The 21926-nt window shown below is 40.1% G+C and overlaps 1 protein-coding gene across 1 annotated transcript in view; it reads left to right on the top strand.

Annotated features, from left to right (window-relative positions):
- Nucleotides 1-21926, top strand: part of slc16a10 (solute carrier family 16 member 10) — a 60264-nt gene that overhangs the window by 18382 nt on the left and 19956 nt on the right. The window contains exons 2-3 of the mRNA XM_038296486.1: nucleotides 18451-18595; nucleotides 21604-21926. The exon at nucleotides 21604-21926 is cut by the window's right edge and continues 101 nt beyond it. Coding sequence (XP_038152414.1) covers nucleotides 18451-18595; nucleotides 21604-21926 — 468 coding nt within the window. The remainder of the gene's footprint in view (nucleotides 1-18450; nucleotides 18596-21603) is intronic.

The following is a 21926-nucleotide window of genomic DNA, read 5'->3' on the forward strand; positions in this document are numbered from 1 at the left end:
ACAATATGCAATAAGTGGACGCCCTACAGTCTCTTTACATATAAGTATCTCATACTCACAAAACAGAAAAAAGAATGAGATGAAAGCAATGTTAAAAGTTAAAGATTAAAGGTATAGTGGAGGATTTCCGCAATATTTTAAAAGACCCGCCCCCTATCAACTTAAAAAAAGTAATTGCACATGCACAACCCTGTACCCGCTCCCGAGAGAGAACGCCTATTAAACGCATGCAAAAACGTGCACTAGCCCATTTCTCCTGGTTTTACAAGCACTCATGTGAAATGGATTACTCCATATAGCATGCTAAACTTTACCTGTACAGTAGAAACTATGCAACTGAGGCATCAGCGTTTCATTGTACACCATCCAGTGAATGAATCTCCCAAAAACACTCTGGTTTTGTTTCTTTCCTTGAGGCCATTCTTTTCTTCTCATAAACTTCCTAGACACATTTTATTCCCTTACGAACCTCGGCCATTTTCAAATCACCACAGATATACGCCTGAAAGTGCGCAGAAAAGGATAGGTAGTGGCACAAGGACATTGGATGGTCTTACGTAAACCTATCAGCAGAATGATCGACAATTAGGAGGCCCAATTATTTAAATGATCCACCCAGGAAAAGAACATGTCCCGCTATACCCTTAAAGTCGTAGGGAAACGGCTGTTCCAAAAGTTGCATTTCCGAATTCTCCCGAGTGGTGCACGACTTTACATGAGTGAATAAAGTGAATGTGATTGGTCGATTATCAAGGGGGCGGGATTGTTGTGGTGGAAGGTTCGCGGAAGCATCTTGCTAACCAGTTAGCAACTTAGTGGTAGTAGGTTCCCAATGGGAAATTCCATTGGGACCAAGTAGCACTAAATTGGCTACTTAGAAACGACACTGTCAAGGAACGCTATGGACAGAGGAAACATGCAAGAGGAGGAGAGTTTAGTGTCGGCGATTATGGACAAGTCTCCTCCGTCTCCTTTCAATGAAGCTAAAGTTAAAAGTTCTCTTTTCTGTTTCCTTTGTTCTATAAAAGTACGTTTTAAGATCATTTGAGGCGAGAACATTGTGCCTTTAAGCGTCATTATATGGCCCATTTAAAGACTTAATGGGTAACGGCAGTCAGGGCTAACGTTAGCCCGTCTGCAGCAGACCTCTCTCTGCATAGCCGTGGCTCTGATGGAGATTTTTTTGTTTTATTTGGCAAAATGTTCAATTGATTTGTGTTTATCTGACTGCGTTCATTATTATTCCCCCAATAAATGAAAAAAGTCGGAATTTATTATTATCTAGAGACTATTAATATCAGGAGGTGAAATGCAGCTCCAGACGAGCCGAGCGTGTGGTGATGTCATCAGTACGCATCTGTTCCAATTGACCCATATATATGCTGTGTGCTCCTGTTCTCCCCGAGTCCACACTTTCCTGTGTTCTTCTCTAGAACAGACTCGGCGAGGACAGGAGTCCATATTTGCGATCTTGTGAATTGAGAGACGACCAACAATTCGCTTTCCAACTATACACCAGTAACACTTATCACTGCTTTCCGAAGATTCTTATTTCAACTGTTGGGTATATTAGCTGCGACATATGAATCAAGATGCTATGACCGAAAATATTTGATTGACAGATGACCGTTGATATATGATTGGCCGAATTTAGGCATTCAGGCTGACGTATTGCTAGCTGGCCTGCATAAGATAACGAAAAAAAAACAAGATTTTAAGACGAGCAGCTTCGAGCAGCTTCCTCGTCTAAATTGCACATGCAAAAATGTTTCTGATTTTGCACGCAGGTTTGGTTTACAGGACTTTGAACCGCAGATACATGTGACTGTGGTTTTATCTTTCAACCTAAGCCCTGATTACACATAAATGGTCGGAATGATGAATTATGGTCTGACTGTTTTTCTTATGAAAATCTAGAACTGGATCAGTTGTTTATCTACTTTCCAGCGCTTCTGTTAGCAATGTTTTAGCCATCATTTCGTTTATCAGTTTGAAAGGAAACACATCCATTAGAACTGAAAGGAGTCATCCTTCGCTTAATCCATCCAACTCATGTCCAATCTCAAATGGTAGCTCCTTGGGAATCACTTTGCTTAAGCTAAAAAATACACTCTTTCCAAAATAAGACATAAATTAAAAAAGAAGCCCTCTGTTTAAAATGATTTAAAGGGGAATTATATAAAAGGAAGTCACACATGGTTCTTTCTTCACCCTATAATTTAGATACCAGGTTGGCTTGTATGTGGATAAAGAGTTAAATCCATGTGAGGGGCGTGTCTACACTGTATATCATACCATCTCCAGATGCCGCTCTTAAAAAGTGGGTGGGTGATAATCTCCCCCAATCACCAGCTGGCTTCAGCAGACCACCCCTCTCCCTTCCCCCCCACATGAAACTCTACTCCCATTTAACGTTTTTCAGATGGTCCTCTTCCAACGCAGAACTCCGCAGTCATTCCAGGCATGCATATGAAGTGTTTTCATCTCTACGCCACACTCAGCCGTCTATTAATCTGCAACTTTGTCAGACTTGTTTGCCGTGTCATCAAACAGGAGCTTTGACTTCCTGCAGAACAGGGACGGAAAACACGTAACACACAGTTAAAAAAAAAGCACATAATGTCACCACTCTTCCATCCTCGGCCTCAAATGAGGTCGGCTGGTTGTAAATGCTTCCAGCTGCTGCTGTAGAGAGGAAGGCACACAGCAGCCCAGATGTGTAACTGCAGCACCAAGAGGCCACGGTCGGGGGGTATCCCACTGTAACCGAGGCACAGCAGCTGAAAACTCAACAGTACAACAGACTGCAGCTCCAAAAAACACCTGAATGTTGTTGCATTAAACAGATGGAGGCACTTCTGGAACAGTAGAGCTTTACCATGAAAGATCACAACAGTTTAAATTCAGGTTTTACTACAAGCACCGCTTCAACCATGACTATGAATGTTGAGCAACAAGACAGGATACATTTCAGCAGCTTACATGTTTGTGGTTGTGTTTCTCAGACGATTCAAACCCCAAACTGCATTTTATGAGCACAGCTGGAGGAGAAATCATTCATGACTTCTACGGTTATTTTATAAAGGAAGATTTAAGAAGTTTAGATGTTTTTTAATAAGCTCAAGACTTACCAGAGATTCCTGGTTGGAGTTTGACTAGACCAGTCGAACACAGACTTGTTTGGATCTGAACTATTCTGTATTGTAAGGAAAACCACAACTTAGACAATTTTTATTGTCATTTTGTGTACTTATTGCAGACAGTGAATTTCATTCCATAAAGTGCAGCAGTGATCAAATGTAAACAGTGTGGGAGAAAAAAAAAAAACATGGAGCGAATTGATATGCAGAGATTAAAGTATTCCGGCCCCAGGCTGGATTTCCGCCTTGTAAATAACTCGAATATAAATTGACGGTAAATAAATTTAAAAAAGACAATCGGAATCCCTCTTGCGTTTGTCAACCAAAGGGGCGCTCTGAAACTAAAAAGTATTAGCCAAACAGAAAAAGAAGGGGGCGTGTGCTGTTCTAATCCAGCCAATCAGTTGAGGGTTTTCCATTGAAGGAGAACCAGTTGTTTGCATTCAGTCATTAACTTTGGAAGATGCACTTGTATAAGTGAAGGTGGTTGCTTCCTTTGTGTCATTTACTTTAAATCAATCCCTCATACTGTGCATGCAAGCAATGACGGTTAAAAGGAAAACTCCTAGATAACAAGAATAATGTGTTTAAAATGACAAGTCCTGATTTAAAAAAAACACCAATGTTTTTACATTATTAATTCTGAATAGGAATACAAAAACAGCCTCGTAAGTAAAATTATTGTGATATTGTTGTGCCCTAATGTCACCTCATAAAAAAACCTCCAAACTAATTTCAGAAATGTAAAAAAAAAAAAAAACAATCCACTGGACTTTGTTTCTGAGTTTGAAGACGTTTCAATTCCCATCCAGGAAGCTTTTTCAATTCAAAATGTCAGGAATAGCGTTGAGTTCAGGGGTTTATACAGCAGCCCAATAAAGCCTTGTTTTTGTGTAGAAAACATGCAAATTGAAACAGACGAAGGGGTCCGACTCTTTGGAATGGGGGTTGTTAGGTTTCTTTTGTTAGCCTGCAATGCCCCATACCTGTCTATGTCTCTAAAAGGGGGGTCAATAAAGGGAATTGTTGGTCTGGCTGAATAGACAAGGTCTTCTGTTCCCCCGTAAAGGGGTTGGGGTTTGTGATAATAGCGGGAAGGAATTAACTCAATAGCTGCATTGTAGGTTTTTGAAAGCTTAAATCTGAGTCCACCCCCTCTGTTTAAGGTTGTTTTTTCTTAACATAGATGGCTTCCTTCACCACCTATTTTCTTTATCCAAAATGTGAACATTCTGGTCCTCAAAAGAATGTCCTTTGTTAACAAGGTGTAGATGTACCACAGACGAGTAGGTCGCTCTTCTGTGTTGGGCGTTGCGTCTGTGGAGAGGTTGTTTGCTTTCTCCAATATAAAGATCAGAGCATTCCTCACTGCAGTGAACAGCAGACACTACTCCACTCATATTCGGTCTGGGGGTTTTGTCTTTAGGATGCACTAGTGTCTGTCTAAGGGTCTTGTTTGGTTTGAAATGTTCTGGGATTTTGTGTCTGGAGAAAATCCTCTTGAGTTTTTCAGAGACTCCAGCAACAATTGGGATGTTGACGTTTTTGTGTTTAATTTTCTCACTGCTATCTTCTGCTGCGTGTCTTTTGGATTTCCTCACTGATTTGAAAAACGGCCAGTTTGGGTATCCACAGGTTTGAAGAGCATCTTTGATGTGTTTCTGTTCTTTGTGCTTTCCTTCTATTTTAGTAGGAATGTGCTCGGTGTGTGTTCCAGACTAGCAACACCCTCCCTTTGCTCAGCGTTTAAACAGTTGTGTTCAGCATGAACTTCTCCTCTGCTTTGGGATTTGATGCCATATCTGTGTGAACTTAGATCATTGTCCCTCTGTTGTTTATCTTGGCAGGTGTTGAAGATCTGAAGTTATAGTTGAGCCATCCCTTTGCTTTAGGTTGTAGTATCACCGCGGCTTCCTTCATAAGAGACACTACTCACTATGTAAGGTCAATACATCAGCTGTTTCAATCAGAGATCACGTTGGCCATGACAAATATAACTATTTACCCGATTCCTCTGTCCTTGGTCGCTGGTCAGTGGTTTTGGGCATCGGATGAAGTCTGTCCTTATTCCGTCTGAAGTCAACGCATCCCTGGAACAGACTGTACTTACTGGCTGTTTATTTAAACCGTTTAAAAATCCTCCTCCACTTTGCTTCAAAATGAATTGTGCTCGTCTATTAGAGACATCAGCAATTCCAAAGGTAGTCCTCTGGCATTATTCACAAAATGAGGTGTAAGCATGAGAGACCAATTAAAGTCTCTGATTGGTGAGTTTAGATCAGTTACAACTAGGGCTGCAAACAATTACCATTTTCTAAATCATTAATCTGTCGACTATTTTTTTTTTTTTTTACAATTAATCATTTAATTATCAGATAGGAAAAGGTTCCTTAAAGAAGTTTTTTTAATGGATGCAAACCAGATGAAAATAAAAGGTTTCCACTTGAGGAGTTGGATAAATTATATTGTCAGACGGAAAACTTTTTTTAATCTTAAACGCAAAATATTTACATATTTGTTTTTTTTTTGTTTTTTACAATTTTGGTATGTTTTAGTCTCTATATTCCAGTTAATGATTAATTGATTAATAAATTAGTTGACAGTTATTTCAATAACTGATTAATCCGATTTATTGTTTTTCAGCAATAAAGTTACAACCAAATGTGACGACCAAAGGTGCTCTTTGGAAGACAAAATTTTCCAAAAGCAAATTCAAACAATAAAGCTGTAGAAGTATTTTTAAAATGAACTTAAACTGGCTCTTTAATAATCAGATAAAGGTCAGTGGTTCCCAAACTGCAGCCCTCAGATGAACTTTATGTGGCCTTTGATTACAAGCTCAGAATGGACAAAATTAGCTTCGCTTTTTAGAAAAATATTAGATTCAGAAATCCGTATAGAAAAATTAAAACCTTCTTAAAAAGGAAAATGTAAGTTACAACACATTATTTTCTCGTTTTATCCTGTTTTTGCTTTAAGTTTTATTCTAAATGCAAACAGGAAAACAAACATCCAGTGATTTTAGTGAACAAACTTTGATAGATTAATTAAAACCGGAGGAATTAAGTAAGAAGCTGCCAAGTTCTCATTGCTGCCAAAACACAAAGTAAATATTAAAAAAGTAAATACTTTGTAGTTTTTCTTTCAATCAAGCAAACCTGCAGGACTTTACTATTTAAAATCTACAATGATTTCGAGATTAAAAGAAAATGTGAGGACTTTGCTGTTTTACCTAAATATTGTGATGAGTTCAGTGTTGAACAAGAAAAAAAAACAAACAAATATTAATATTGCTTCAGCCTGCAAGCAAACCTTTTAGACACTGCTGTTAAAGTTTTATTAAACCACCTAAAGATTTTAAATTTTTTTTTCTATTAAATAGTCGTACAGGACACATATTTTTCTGTGTGCAACTACATGAATACATTGACCTGCTATTTTGTTAATTGCAAATAAAATAGCTTTTTTTTTTATTATTATTCATATTCTCCTAATGATAGAACTGGAAACCATTGCTTGAGGCTGCAGATGTGCTGGGACGTTTGATTGCATCATCCTGGACTTTAACTGTTGCATCCACATGAGACTCTCTTTACCAAGGTGTTCTGAACCAATCCTCTGTTTGTCATGTTTAAAAAAAGGTTTGAGATGATTCAAAGTGGCCACCAAAAAACGGGTAGACTGTTGGACACGACAGCATTCAGGAAGGCTGTGTCGATTAAACATCATTAATTGGTATCTAAAGGCAGAAATTGACTGTTTGTTAGGGCTGATGTGGATTTTATTTAACCTCAGTCTAATGGATCCCCAACATATGCACACTGCAAAAATTCTAAATAAGTCATTTTTTCTTAAAATTAATGCATTTTTTCTTGAATCTAAGGAGGTCATAGAGATACTTTGCCAATAGAACAACACCTTTTACATTTAAAATAAGAAAAAAACTATTGCATTGTCTTATTTCAAGTGCATATTACCTAATTATCTTATTCTAAGAGTAAAAAATACTAATGACATTGGCAGATCATCAAATTTACCTACTCAAATTAAAGGTTAATACACATAATTTAAGACATTTTTACTTATTTCTAGTTCGTTTCTGCTGGTCTGATTCCTGCTGTTTCTTTCTCCATATACATGATTAAAATAATGATAGGAAAATGTAAACTAGTTTCAATTAAAAAAGATAAATAAACAACTGAATGGGTAGAAAATGTAGGGAGTAGCTAGGGCTGAAACATTTAATTGGATTAATCGATTATTAAAATAATAATCAACTGTTTTAGTAATTGATTAATCGTTATCTGGAGTATAGATTCTCTAAGAGGTGCCTTTAGCTGACAGAGCGACCCACTTTGGAAAGCAATACCAAATATGTACATTTTGCTTTTAAGATAATAAACTTTTTATCTGTCAATATTCTCTATCTAGAACTCCTCAACTGGTTTAATTTCATTTAAAAAAAATCATCTTTAAGGAACTTTTTCTATCCGATTATTAATCAGTTAATCTAAAAACTAATTGACAGATTAATTGATTACCAAAATAGTCGTTAGTTGCTGCCCTAGGAGCAGCAATGCATGAGCTGCAGGTGATGTTAAAGCATGGCTGCTGAATGCACTAATGAATCAGTGAACACATGCATGTATGGGCCAATGGGGATACAAGAAAACCTGCTAATATCAGCAGCCGATGCGTTGGTCTTTCTCTACTGAAGAGCCTGAACCGTGTCAGGAAAAGGTCGCCTCAGTCTCTTATTCTCAGCTGTAACCTCTGACATGCAGAAAACATTCCCCTCTATGCTTCTGTATATAACAGGCGACACGTGTACCTGCTGAAATGTCCAGTGAGTGACATGTTTCCAGTCATGGCCTAATCTTTATACAAGGCTGACAGGTAGCAGTTTCCCAGCATTATTCTGCTGCTCCTTTCTGAGGTCAGCAGGTTCATATCTGGAGTTTCCAGGAAAGCCTCTATCTGAGCAGGCAGACCAGACGTGGACACCAGTGGAGCGCCTGTGGCTTCTGATAGATGTCACCGGAGCAGAAAGACCCAGAATATTACATTTTTGAATTTTGTTTTAGTCTGAAGCGTAAATGCGTTTAAATGGAGACGGCTGGCAGACCTCAGCAGTAATTTCCTGTTTTGTTTGAGGCATTCTGTGGCTTTCATGTTCACATTATGTAGCTTAAAAAAAGAGGATATCTCCTCTCATATGAGAGCAGATTAAACTCACTTCCCCATGCCAGATCAGTCCTCCCTTCTCTTCAGTGCTTGACTTTAAAAAAGGAGGTCTTCAGAGCCAAAGTCTGGCCAAAATATTTCTATCCTTATTTGTATTGTATTTGGATAATGGTGAAGCGCAACAAAAAATGGTTTGATCATTGTTAAGCAAAATGTTTGTGGCATGCTGTTAAATGCTCACTTTTAGTCCTATATCCTTAAATAATATCCGGTTCAAAGAACGGCGTTTAGAAGATCCCTAATTAGTTAACAGGTTTTGTATCTATATGATTTTGTCTCAGGATAAATCCAGTCGTCGTTTAAATGCATTGGTTAGTAAACATTAAGCAAGGCTGAGTTAAGTATTCAACAGTATGAAGCACTATACATAAGGAAACATATAGAAAATAGAATCAAAGTGAGTAATAAAATTATTTTAAAAATGAATAATAAAATGAGATAAGTGTAGGAGTTCAAGTATTTTGGGGTCTTGTTCATGAGTGAGGGATGGATGGAGCATAGGAAATGGATGAAAAGGAAATTAGAAAACATTTTTTATTGATTATGTTAGAGTAAAACCAATTCAATTCAATTCAGTTTATTTATATAGCGCCAAATTCACAACACATGTCATCTCAAGGCACTTTACAGTTCAACCAGATCATACAGTCAAATTGATACAAAGTTTTCTATCTAAGGAAAACCAGTTGATTGCATTGACTCATTGCCTCATATACATTCCCTCACACTAAGCAAGCTTGTAGCGACAGTGGAGAGGAAAAACTCCCTTTTAACAGGAAGAAACCTCCAGCAGAACCAGGCTCAGTGTGAGCGGCCATCCGCCGAGGCCGACTGGGGTTCAAGGAGACAGAAGCAGAGATACAAAAAGCAGCTGTAAAAGGCGGCCCCGTCCAGGAAACACACAGCCAGGCAGACGAGCTCCAAGGCAGCTCCCATGCCAGAGGACGAAGAGAGCACATCCACTCAGTCACGGTCAGAGAAACAGGACCACACTGGAAAACAGGCCGATCTCCAACATCTATAAACAAGGGTGTTAATGGAAGCAGCACAGCTGATGTTTCTTTCCAGGATGACGTCACAGCCAAACAGGAACAGACGAGGCAAAGCTACTCTGAGGAAAAGCAGAGAGAGCAGAAGGTTAGAGATTGAACTAACAGATTCTGCAGAATAGGAGAACAGAGAGAGAATGAAGCAGAATGATGAAATGGGGGTCCCTATGTCCTCCAAAAGTCTAAGCCTATAGCAGCATAACTATAGAGATAGCTCAGGATAACCTGAGCCACCCTAACTATAAGCGTTATCAAAAAGGAAAGTTTTAAGCCTAGCCTTAAAAGTAGACAGGGTGTCTGCCTCACGGACTAAAACTGGTAGTTGGTTCCACAGGAGAGGAGCCTGATAACTAAAAGATCTGCCTCCCATTCTACTTTTAGAAATTCTAGGAACCACTAGTAAACCTGCAGATTGAGAGCGAAGTGCTCTGTTAGGAACATAAGGAACAATCAGATCTCTGATATAAGATGGAGCTTGGCCATTTAAGGCTTTATATGTGAGAAGGAGGATTTTAAATTCTATTCTTGATTTAACAGGAAGCCAATGAAGAGAAGCCAGGATATGAGAGATATGATCTCTCTTTTTCATTTTCATTAGAACTCTGGCTGCAGCATTTTGGATCAGCTGAAGGCTTTTAACTACAGTTTGTGGACTTCCTGATAGTAAAGAATTACAATAGTCCAGCCTTGAAGTAACAAATGCATGGACTAGTTTCTCAGCATCACCCCTGGACAGGATATTTCTAATTTTTGCAATGTTCCTCAGATGAAAGAAGGAAATTCTAGAAACCTCTTTGATATGGGATTTAAATGACAGGTCCTGATCAAAAATAACACCAAGATTTTTTACTTTATTATCTGAAATCAGTTTAATCCCATCCAAATGACGCGACTGGCTAATCAGTTTCTTTTTCAGAGACTCTGGTCCAAACACTATAACTTCTGTTTTGTCTGCATTCAGAAGCAGAAAGTTAAGAGTCATCCAGGTTTTTATGTCTTCAAGACATGCCTGTAATCTATGTAATGGGTTAGCTTCATCTGGATTTATAGCCAGATATAGCTGGGTATCATCAGCGTAACAGTGGAAATTAATCCCATGCTGTCTAATAACTCTACCAAATAGGAGCATGTATAAAGTAAAGAGAATTGGTCCTAGCACTGATCCCTGTGGTACTCCACAGGTAACCTTTGAGTGTGTTGAAGATCTATCATTAACATGAACAAACTGAATTCGATCAGATAGATAAGATTTAAACCAGTCTAGTGCTGTTCCTTTAATTCCAACAAAATATTCAAGTCTTTCTAAAAGAATATTATGATCAACTGTATCAAATGCAGCACTAAGATCCAACAGGACGAGCACAGATACAAGTCCATTATCTGAGGCCATGAGAATATCATTAGTGACTTTCACCAGAGCTGTTTCAGTGCTATGATGAGCTCTAAAGCCAGACTGAAACTCTTCAAAAAGTTCATTATGGTGGAAGTGATCGCAAACTTGTTTGGCAACTACTTTCTCAAGAATTTTGGATAAGAAAGGAAGATTGGATATAGGTCTATAATTGACCAAGTCATCTGGGTCAAGAGACGGTTTCTTAAGCAGAGGTTTAATTACAGCAACCTTAAAAGCTTTAGGTACATATCCCTGTAACAGAGATAGATTAATCACATCTAAAATGGAGGAGGAGATCAAAGGGAATACCTCCTTAAATAACCTGGTTGGAACTGGATCTAACATACAAGTTGAAGGCTTAGATGAAGACAATAATTTTGCTAATTCAGAGAGTTCAACTGGATCAAAGCAGTCTAAACCCGGTTCAGATTCCATGACTACCTCAGGTACAATCGCGGATAGAGGAGTGCTTATGATCTTATTTTTAATAAGATCAATCTTATTTATAAAGAATCGCATAAAATCATTGCTGCTAAGAGCAGGTGGAATGGACGGTTCAACAGAGCTATGGCTCTGGGTGAGTTTGGCAACTGTATTAAAAAGAAATCTAGGATTATTCTTATTCTCCTCTATTAATGAGGAGAAGTATGCTGCTCTTGCTTTACAAAGGGTCCTCTTATACAGCAGTAAACCATTTTTCCAGACTAGGAAGGACTCCCGCAGGCCTGTGGAGCGATATTTTCTCTCCAGTTTCCTAGCATTTTGCTTCAAAGTACGCAGCTCTGCATTAAACCAAGGAGCAAGCTTTCTATTTTTAACGGTTTTCATTTTCAAAGGAGCTGCGTTGTCTAAGGCAATACGCAGAGAACTAGAAACCCCATCAACAAAATCATCAACCTTTGAAGGGGAATAGGCTATGCTTTTGCACTCTGCAGCACTGCTCAGTGACACAGAGGAGAGAGAAAGTGAAGCAGATTCTTTAAAATTTATAACTGCACTATCTGATAAAGATCTACTAAAATTGAACCTTCTTTTGGGGGAGGAGAACTCTGTTAAAGTAATCCTGAAGGTTATTAGAAAGTGGTCAGAGAGGATAGGGTTGTGAGGAAATACTGTTATTTCTTCACATTCTATGCCGTATGTCAGCACAAGATCCAAAGTATGAAGATGAGAATGCGTGGGACCACTCACACTCTGAACAAAGCCAATAGTGTCTAAGATAGCATTAAAGGCTTCTCTTAAGCTATCGCCTTCAATGTCAGCATGGATGTTAAAATCTCCCACTATGATGACCCTGTCAGTATTTAATACCAAATCAGAAAGGAACTCTGAAAACTCATCTAAAAATTCAGAGTAAGGACCTGGTGGACGATACAAAGTTACAAAAAGAAGAGGTTTTCTTGCCTTGAAATTTGGATCAGGGAAATTAAGGGTTAAATGTTCAAAAGAGTTGTAGGTATTAACTGTTTTGGGAGTAATCAGTAAGTCAGACTGGAAGATTGTTGCTACTCCTCCTCCTCGCCCAGAACTTCTGGGTATGTGAAAATTTAAATAGCTTGAAGGAGTTGCCTCATTTATGCTCACATAATCCTCTTGCTGCAGCAACCAGCATCTTAACCCAGCAGGCAGGTCAGGGAGGAACATCTGGTTTAAAGCTTAACCATTAAATGCGGAGAGAGTGTGAGGCAACAATTAACCGGCAGGTCAAGCAGAGGGTCAGGGAAGCGCTAACCTTGGTAACTCTTTAGTTCATGCCCTATATGGTGAGTGTGAGCAGAAGGCCAGGTTCTGCTTAAAGCTTCATAGTCACATTAAATGCCTAAACCTAAAAAGCCAAAAAACCAGTTGATTATGATCAACTGAGGCTATTTGCTCTAAACGTCCATTCTGAGGACGTTCTGATCATCCTCTTTGAGCCTAAATAGAACCTCAGCACTGGGCGCCATGAGCTGATATACACAGAAGTGGCGCCACCTATTGGCAGTACTACTGAACTACCAGAAAGCCAGATTGTGGCTATTGGTGTCATAAAACGGGACAGAAGGACCCAGTATTCAAGGCGAGACAGTCAGTAGGAAAGTTCAAAACATTTATTAAGATAAAAAACAAACTGAAACTAAAGAGGAGCTGCTAGGATCTGCAGCTCATTTATGGAGGGGGGGTGGGGCACCGCCCAATCTCTGACACTACGGTGGGAGAAACACAGGTAAGTGACCATGATCATCTGACAGAAGATGATGATCTCAGTGAGTCACTTACCTGGTTTAACAGTTCAGTCCATAACCGTTATAGGTGCAGCAGCTCTGGAGGATTATTAGGAAGCCCATCCGGGACAGGGATTCAGAACAGGCAAGAACAGGCAGAACAGGTAGGATCCAGGCATCCGGGCATCTTAGAGCTCCCAGACAGGTTCAGAGTCCAGAAGAGTGACCAGGCAGACACGCACAGGAGCAGACAGGATCAGGTGCAGAAGAGCAGGCTCAGTGGAAGAGGGTAGCCGAGACAGGACGTGGAACCAGAACTTGATGCAGGACCTTTAAACTGGTCTCCACCTTGGAGCCAGGCATAATGGAATAAAAACTGAACCTCCCCACGTAAAGAGCCAAACACCCAGAGGACTCAGCAGGGAAGGAACAGTGGACGGGCAGGAGACGAGACAAACACAAAACCCTACCAGGATCCAGGACATGAACCTTAGAATAAACAGAACTGAACAGACTGAACAGAAAATAACATCCAATGATCTGGCCATGATAGCTGGAATTTAGCCCAATATAAGGGAGACTGGCAGGTGGATGAGATGAATGATGATTAGGAACTGGAAAGAGTAAAGCAGATGAAAGGCATGAGTAATTAAGGCCAGCTATCATAGAAGATCATGACAATTGGTGTTCTAACCAATACGTCCCGACCGTGCAGTAATGCCCCATGGAAAAGGGTTTGAAAGCATCAACTTGACAGCAACGTCACAATGCTTCCTGAGCTTTAGCTCCAGCTTCAGCGAACCCCAACAGACAGACTGGTTTCTCTGCAATACTTGAGTTTTATTCATGTTGGAACCAAAAATCTTTTGTGCCTTTTTACACCCGATCTTGGACTTTCCTTTTTTTTTTTTTGCAGCTATGGGAGCTCCACACACCTTTGGCTTGTTCACCATTGCTTTATTACAAACGACAAGCAAAAACAAAGCTTGAAAGACAAACATAACAAATGCTATGCCAACAGGACGCCCTAATTTGTCATAAAACCCTTGTAACCTGAGTGAGTTACTGATGTATCCAGTTTTTTTAGTAGTTGTTTTTTTTTTTCGTTTTTACAGCACTAATGGCTGTTTTTTGGACAGTAAGCTGATAGGAAAGGGGTTATAAGAGAGAGGAGGAGAGACATGCGGCAAAGGACCATAGGTCGGATTCAAACCCGTCGGCCGCATCGATGGCTAAGGCCTCCATACATGGGTTGTGTGCACCAACCACTGCGCCCCCAAAGCACACCCAGATGTACACATTTTAAAAATGATGTATCTTTAAATATTGTCTCAAACCATTAAAGGGTGAAAGAACATGTGGAAGAATGTGGCCCATGAAGTAAAATAAAGGGGAAGACTTTTTTTCTAAAACACTGTTGTCGCAGTATTATGCTGTGGGAAGGAGCTCTTCAAAACATAGTGGGAGGATGGTCGGGTTGATGCATGGAACTAATACGGGCTGTTAATTAACAAAGTATTTTATTTCTACTCAGTTAGTGTTTAAATCATCAATCACAGTGTGTAATCTCAAGGTACTTTAATTAATTCAAGTCAGTTAGAAAGGTTGTTATAAGTTTTCTCTCTAAGAAAAACCGGCTGATAGCATCTAGTCATTGATTTTACAGGACCTGCTCCTCCTGGATAAGCATGTGGCAACAGTAGACAGTTGCTAGCCTGACTCTTCAGCAATCCCTCACACCCAGCATACATGCTGCGACAGCGGAGAGAGAAAACTCTCTTTTAACAGGAAGAAACCTCCAGCAGAACCAGGCTCAGTGAGAGCGGCCATCTGCTGAGGCCGACTGGGGTTCAAGGAGACAGAAGCAGAGATACAAAATGAAGATAGAAGCACTGATCTATAAGTATTTCTATGTTAGAGAAGCTAACAGTAAATTATCTACACAGGTGGTTCTGTCTGGGAAAGAAACAGTTAACAGACAAGCTTTGACCCAGTGCACTCAGTCACAGTAAAAGCTGAGCCCATAGCTATATCCAGGAGAGAAACAGGTCTAAACACTGAAAAAGCAGCCTCGACTCTATCATTGAGATTGATGTTTATTTGACAAACTCTGGAGATATTTAAGGGGTAGGAAAACTTAAGCAAACACCTGTGTATACTTTCCTGGTTTGCTGGGATTTTAACCAACATCCAAACTAAAAGCATCAGAGAGGGTTAAGGGCAAGGAAGGGTTTTTGTTTCACATGTTCAGACCTAAATTAGGAATAAATACAGAGGAGCTTTAACTTTTAAACAGTCTGCTGTCATCCAGTCCAGTCCAACAATAAAATATATATATATTTTTTATCCTTTTGTTACTTAAAGCTTATACTCTCTTTTTCATAGCTCCAACAAATGTTACATAGAAACCATAAAATACAGAATAAGCTTCATTGGATTATTTAAAACTTTAACTTTGTACTTATTGTCAGTTTCTGAGGTGTTAAACTTTTACAGTTGTAGTACTGGGATAATAGCCTCTCGCGAGCTTTCATGGTTTCACTCGCAGATCAGTCTGGAGACTCTCCATTAAAGAAAATTTGGAGCTGTTCACCAAACGAACGTCTAATCAGTGTTGGCTTTGAGGCGGGTTGAGGTGTGACGCAACGAGAAGCGCGACAGTTCAGTCTAAAGAACATGGCGGCTTCAGCCGATGAAACTAGCATTAGCGTGGCTATCGAGCAAGTTTTATCGGAATTACAGAGTATTTCTTCACTGAAAGAAGAGCAAAACACTGCTCTGGAGGCTTTTCTCAGAGGAAAAGATGTTTTTGCTCTTCGAGTCCCGACTGATTTCGGCAAGAGTAGCCTGGCTTATGGTTGTGTTTTCGTCGTCGCTCTGTTAGTACGTCATATGCTTCTACTAGTGATTCTAGGAACCACTAGTAAACCTGCAGATTGAGAGCGAAGTGCTCTGTTAGGAACATAAGGAACAATCAGATCTCTGATATCAGATGGAGCTTGGCCATTTAAGGCTTTATATGTGAGAAGGAGGATTTAAATTCTATTCTGGATTTAACAGGAAGCCAATGAAGAGAAGCTAAGATAGGAGAGATATGGGAAAATATTTGTCCTTTGCTGGGTTCTGAGAGGGCGTGGCTCCTTGATGGCATGGGGCGAGATTAGGATTCACACAGATTAAAGACACATCAGTCAAGAAGACAGCAGCCCTGAAACCCGAGTCTCTCTCAGTGGTTTCTAGTAACTGACGCAAAAAGCAGACAAGACTCCCCCTCAGACTCCCAGACCCCAGCAGCTTTTCTTATTCCCACAGGTTTCATCTGACTTTAGATTGAGAACAACAGCTATAGATGTTATCTTATCCACTGTAAAGCCAGGTGAGAACACTGAAAACAGACTCATATCCAGATTATTCTATCTGAAGACTTTTTACTTTGAAACTATTTCTGTCAATATTCTCTCTCTGTTTAGAATGAGCTGTTCTGTTTTGTGTCTGGTCCTTGCGTCTGCACAGAGGAATCTCCTGCAGGATGACTCAGTGGTGTTTAACCTTAGACTCACAGTCCTGCTGACCAAGCACGCACCAACATTGCAGATGTTTCCTCAGATGGAGGAGGTTCCTGTTCTACCAAAGCTACAAACATCATTTTTACTACATGTTTACAGCTTAGAATTGTGTGCTTCTAGTTTTATTGGTGCTTATAAAAAGAAAAGATCAAACACAGTTAACTTTCTTTGCAAGGAGGTTTCTTTGTGTTTGATCTACAGATCAGAATAAAGAAAAAAGCTTAAGATAATCATTTATTTTTCAATATTACAGAAAAATACATCTTTTTCTGTTTTGCTTTACCACATAGAAGGACTGTAGAACTGGGCTGATATTCTTTACTTTCTTAGTTTTAGTGAAGATCCAGGCATGCAGCATTCTGGACCTTCTGCAGCTGTCGAATCCACTCTAAAGTCGGGCATTCACTGTGAGATATTTTCAATCGTTGCACGCAGCTACAGCTCACACTGTATGATGAAACCACAAGGTTTAAAGGTTCACAGCTCAACATGTATGTTCTCACACTTTGAGGCCCGAAGCTCTGATGCGATCTACCTGCTCACACTGTACGTCTAAAAACCATGTTGGACTCAGCTCCGCAGTGTGATGGCGCTACTTGGACTTGTCTATCTGGAAGCCAAACGAGTACAAGAGGAACATGAAGCTCACTAGAGTGAAACGCGCTGCCTTGGCTGAATTTTGTGCTGAAAGTCCTAAAAAGAAAAGGCGACGACATATTTGGACAAAGACATGGCTGAGCAAACATGGCTACTTAGGTCCGTCAATTTTACAGAAAGAACTCCATTTCACTAATTGCACCCCCACCATGCTTCTGTGTTTACATCTGAGAGGAAGAAGAAGAATACTTGTTTGGTCACTGAGTGATTTGCCCACTACCACCTTACGATGGCCGACTGAATTTCAAACATGTTTGATTTTCTGCTGACCTCACGATTCCTGATGGGGAGGTGGTCGCCCCTCTTTAGCCCCTGTACACTACACGATGCACCATCCGGTGCACGAGAACACTGGGACCCTTTTTCCACCTGGATCCCCGCTCTTTTTTGCCCTCATGTCCCTCCGTTGTCGCTCAAACTTGCCCCCACTTCCTCACTGCCTCGGCCGTATCTAGACCCACAGCTAGTTCCTGATTGGCCCTCTTAATTTGTGGCGAGGAATAACATAGTGCAGACCCAGCTTCAATATTGGGCATAAATCAAAAATATCTGCGTCATACCTGCAACATTTGGCTGCAGGAGGATAACCAGCCCTTTAGGAGGAGCAAATAGTAGATATTGAATTGGAGGGGCCCTAAGATGGACCCTTGGGGGACACCACATGAGATTCTTGTGATCTCTGATGTAAAGTTATCGGGTGATACAAAAGAAATTCCTGTTCTTCTAGTAGAATTTACAATAAAATCCATTAAAAAGTACTTTTTATTGTTTTTATTAAATGCATTTTGTGCAACTGATTGCACTACTATCCTGTAGCAACAAAGTCTTGTGTTCAAATCCCAGCCAAGTCTTTCAAATACAAGGTTAAAGTATATCATGTGCCCTTATGACAGTGTCTCCATGTTAGCCTGTGATGGACTGGATGAGCAATGGAACATCACTTTCTGTGGAATACACAACAAATGTTTACATTAAATCTGAGAAAAAGCAGCACCGTGTTTACTCTGCTAATTAAGCCGATCTGCTGTCGCCCTTACATCTTATCCAGTCTGCCCCTCCTCCTCTGACACCAACAATACAACCATAGTGACGGTTTCAGTTAAAACCCCAGTAGATCATCAGTGTCTGTAACTCTTGACTGACTGGTCTCCCACCAACAGCCTCACAGTTAATGAATTCTCTGTATGTCTGTTTCAGCTTGGGTGGGCTCGCTGTCCATGGGGATGATCTTCTTCTGCTCCCCCATCGTCAGCATCTTCACAGACATCTTCGGCTGCAGGATAACTGCTGTGGGTGGTGCTGCCGTTGCCCTGATCGGCCTCATGGCCAGCTCCTTTGTCAAGTAAGGAAACGGGACTTTTGAGAGAATGAAAGTGCAAAAAACATAGGATTAAAGTCAATCAGAGATGCTGTGCCTTCTGGCATGTTTCTAACATCAGCTGCAGTTTGAGGATCAGATGAACTGAATGATGGTTTTAAGACCGACTATATGAGGAAAATCTGTCATTAAAGATCAGTTTCAGTTAATGTTAACCCCTGACTTCGCCTCTATCTGAACATCTGAAAAAATCAAACATTAACTCCATTTTGTCCAAGTTTAGTAGCCGTCTCTGCTTTTAGATTCCGCCTTACAGCCAGCTGTCTCTATGCACTAACATTAGGCTGTTAATCATTCTCAAGGAGCTCACGCTCCTCTGCACGTGAGGGTTCAAAAAACTGCTGTGTAATTGTTTTTAGGTGCACTGAATAAGTCATAAAAGTATCAAATTACTGTTTATCAGGTGACTTTCTGAAAGGCAGGGCTCTGTGAACGATAACAGCTGAGGTCTGCAGAGGAACTTCCATCTTTTTACCCCAATGTGGGCCATAAATGTTCAGTTCTGACCTCTCATTAGAGAAGTAAGGACTTTATTTTCCAAATATTTCTCTTAAATAAACTTTTCATATGAAAGCTTTTCGATCCTATTTTGAAATGTATTGTTATAATATATTGCACTTTTTTTTAAAATAACAACATTTATGAGGCATTTGCTGATCTGTTCATTTTATTACCCTCTTTATAGTAAGCATGGATGGGCAGAAGGGACTCCAAAACCAATAATGGTTACATCTTTAGCTTACTCTGTTTTAAATATCAGTTTAAATTGATGTTTATTTCATATTTGATCAAAAACTAGTAAAGAAATCCTTGTAATGTTAAACTTATTGGATCTTTTCTTGATATTTATGATCAAAGTTATTTTTGGTAAATAAATAAATAAATATTTTTCTTTTTTTGTATATATTAGCAGAGTATTTAGGTTATATTTAGACAAACATATTTTACGTAAATTAAGTCATATTATTACAATAATAAAGTCATACTGTTCGATTTGTGAGATAAAGTCATAACATTAAGTATAAACTTTTACAATAGTAGTGATTCTCCTGAGTTAAAAGGATGGTGCTTCTATTAACATCCCTCTATCTGAAATGTTAGATACAGATCAATATAATCAGAACCTGGGTTTCAGGCTGACATCATGAAGATATCAATATTGGATCGGGATATCTCTAGTGATAATGTATACCAACACTGCAGCTCTGGTTATATGTCGTATTTATAATGCATATAAGAACCATAGATGTAGAATAGAAATGCAAGTCATAGAATGATAGCCCCATAGAAGTTATAAATGAATAATAACATGTTAAGCTGTGTAGACGTTCTGTCTGTGCTGATGAAGAGGGCTTCAGTGGCTCCTGCTAGTCAGGCATCTGACCTACTTTATGATTCATTCAGCCAATAGCTTTAGGGCGGAGGTCTTCAACAGGGGGTCCACAGAGGTGCTGCATGGGGGTCATGAAAGTTTTGGTTGATTAGACTTTTTTAAATATTCTCCCCTGCATTTTTTCCACTAATTGAAATGTCTTGAGGAATTCAACAGACTGTAGTAAACAGATAAATGGAGGCAGAAGATGTCTTTCAGTCATCAATGCACACATTCAGCGACACACAGGAGCTCTTTCAAGCTGGGCACCGTTTCATTCACAACACCTGTCCCATCAACCAGGAATCAGAAATACTTTAATAATCCCAGGGAGAAATTACTTTAGTTACATTACTCCATCTGTAATAGAGTGACTATAGAACCAGTTTGATAGAACACTATTTCATACACTATATATAATTAGGGGGTCCCCACTCCATCTCACCATCAGTTTGGGGGTCCTAGCCAAGGGGGTGATTTACCATTAGACAATACTAAGCAGTTGCTTAGGGCCCCAAATTCCTGGGGGCCCCATAAAACTCTGTTTCCATGTATGGTTAATACAACTATTCCTTATTTGTGCACATTAATTATGTTTTTGATAAAAATCCTTTGGCTAAAAAGCCATCAGAACACTGATAATATTAAGTGTTTCTCAGCCCCCCCTTCAGTGTCCACCATATTGGATCAGTCCATTTGCTGCACATGTTCAGAGAGGTCCAAACAGACAGCAGCAAACCATTTGAAAACAAACCATGCAAAGAGCAGTGCTGCCAACTTAGCGCTTTAGTCACTATATTTAGCAACTTTTCAGACCCCTCTAGCACTTTGATTTCTAAAAAGCACCTAGCATGAAATCTAGTGACATTTTTCTGCTACTGGAGGCTTTGGCGCCAACATCTAAAAGCAGCGGACTCTGCTCTCCCGAGGAAGTAGATTGGTAACCCCGCCTCCTGCTCTCCTCTATCTTGTCTGCTGTCATGATTCATGCAGCTATTATTTCATCCAAATGAAAAATGGAGAACAGAGAAGCAGATCATGGCTTGTCTACAGTGAAAAGAAGGACTGGGTTATTTACTTTGGCCTTTTTGGAAACACAGGAAGGAGCAATCAGCTAAGCGAGCTTAGTGCTTGGAAAAAATCTTTCATTCCTTTAGAGACAGCATGAAAAGTCAGCTGAGTACAAAACATAGAGAGGAACACAAGAAGAAAAGGGACGAGAAGAGAGGGACACAACCTAGAACAGATAATGGATGTCTATTCTATTAACATTTCTCTATCTGTAGAATGGGGAGGTTTATGTATTGTCTTCTCCATTCAGAGGGCCCCCTGCCTGTCTTTGTCTAGGGCCCCAAATTTCTTAAATCCACCCCTGCACCTAGCGAGTGATCTAGCCTGATGCAGCTGAACACTGTGAAGTTCATGTATTTCATTTGATACACATCCAGTTGAACAGGAATTAATGACACGCTGAGGCAAACAGGATTTGATGTTCTAGCCTTAGAGACGCCATGGCAGGACAGGAAACGGCGTGGCTGCGGCGTCAGTGTGGACTCTGAAGCTTTTTCTTTTTTCTCCTCTTGTTTTTCTTTGCTCTTAGGACCCTCGGTGTGATGTACTTCACGTACGGCATTGTGTTCGCCTGCGGCTGCTCGTTTGCCTACCAGCCCAGCCTGGTCATTCTGGGCCACTACTTTAAGAAGCGACTGGGCCTGGTGAACGGCATCGTGACCGCCGGCAGCGGCATCTTCACCATCACCCTGCCTTTCTGTATGTCTACCATGCTGGAGAAGCTGGGCCTGCAGAACACTCTGCGTGTTCTTTGCATCCTCATGTTTGTGCTGATACTAGCCAGCTTCACCTATAAGCCCCTGCTGCCAGCCAATCCCACCGAGTCCCAAACAGGAAAATTCAGCTTAAGTC

The sequence above is a fragment of the Cyprinodon tularosa genome, unplaced genomic scaffold (assembly GCF_016077235.1).
Source record: "Cyprinodon tularosa strain WSP-4 unplaced genomic scaffold, ASM1607723v1 ctg370, whole genome shotgun sequence".
Taxonomy (NCBI): Eukaryota; Metazoa; Chordata; class Actinopteri; order Cyprinodontiformes; family Cyprinodontidae; genus Cyprinodon; species Cyprinodon tularosa.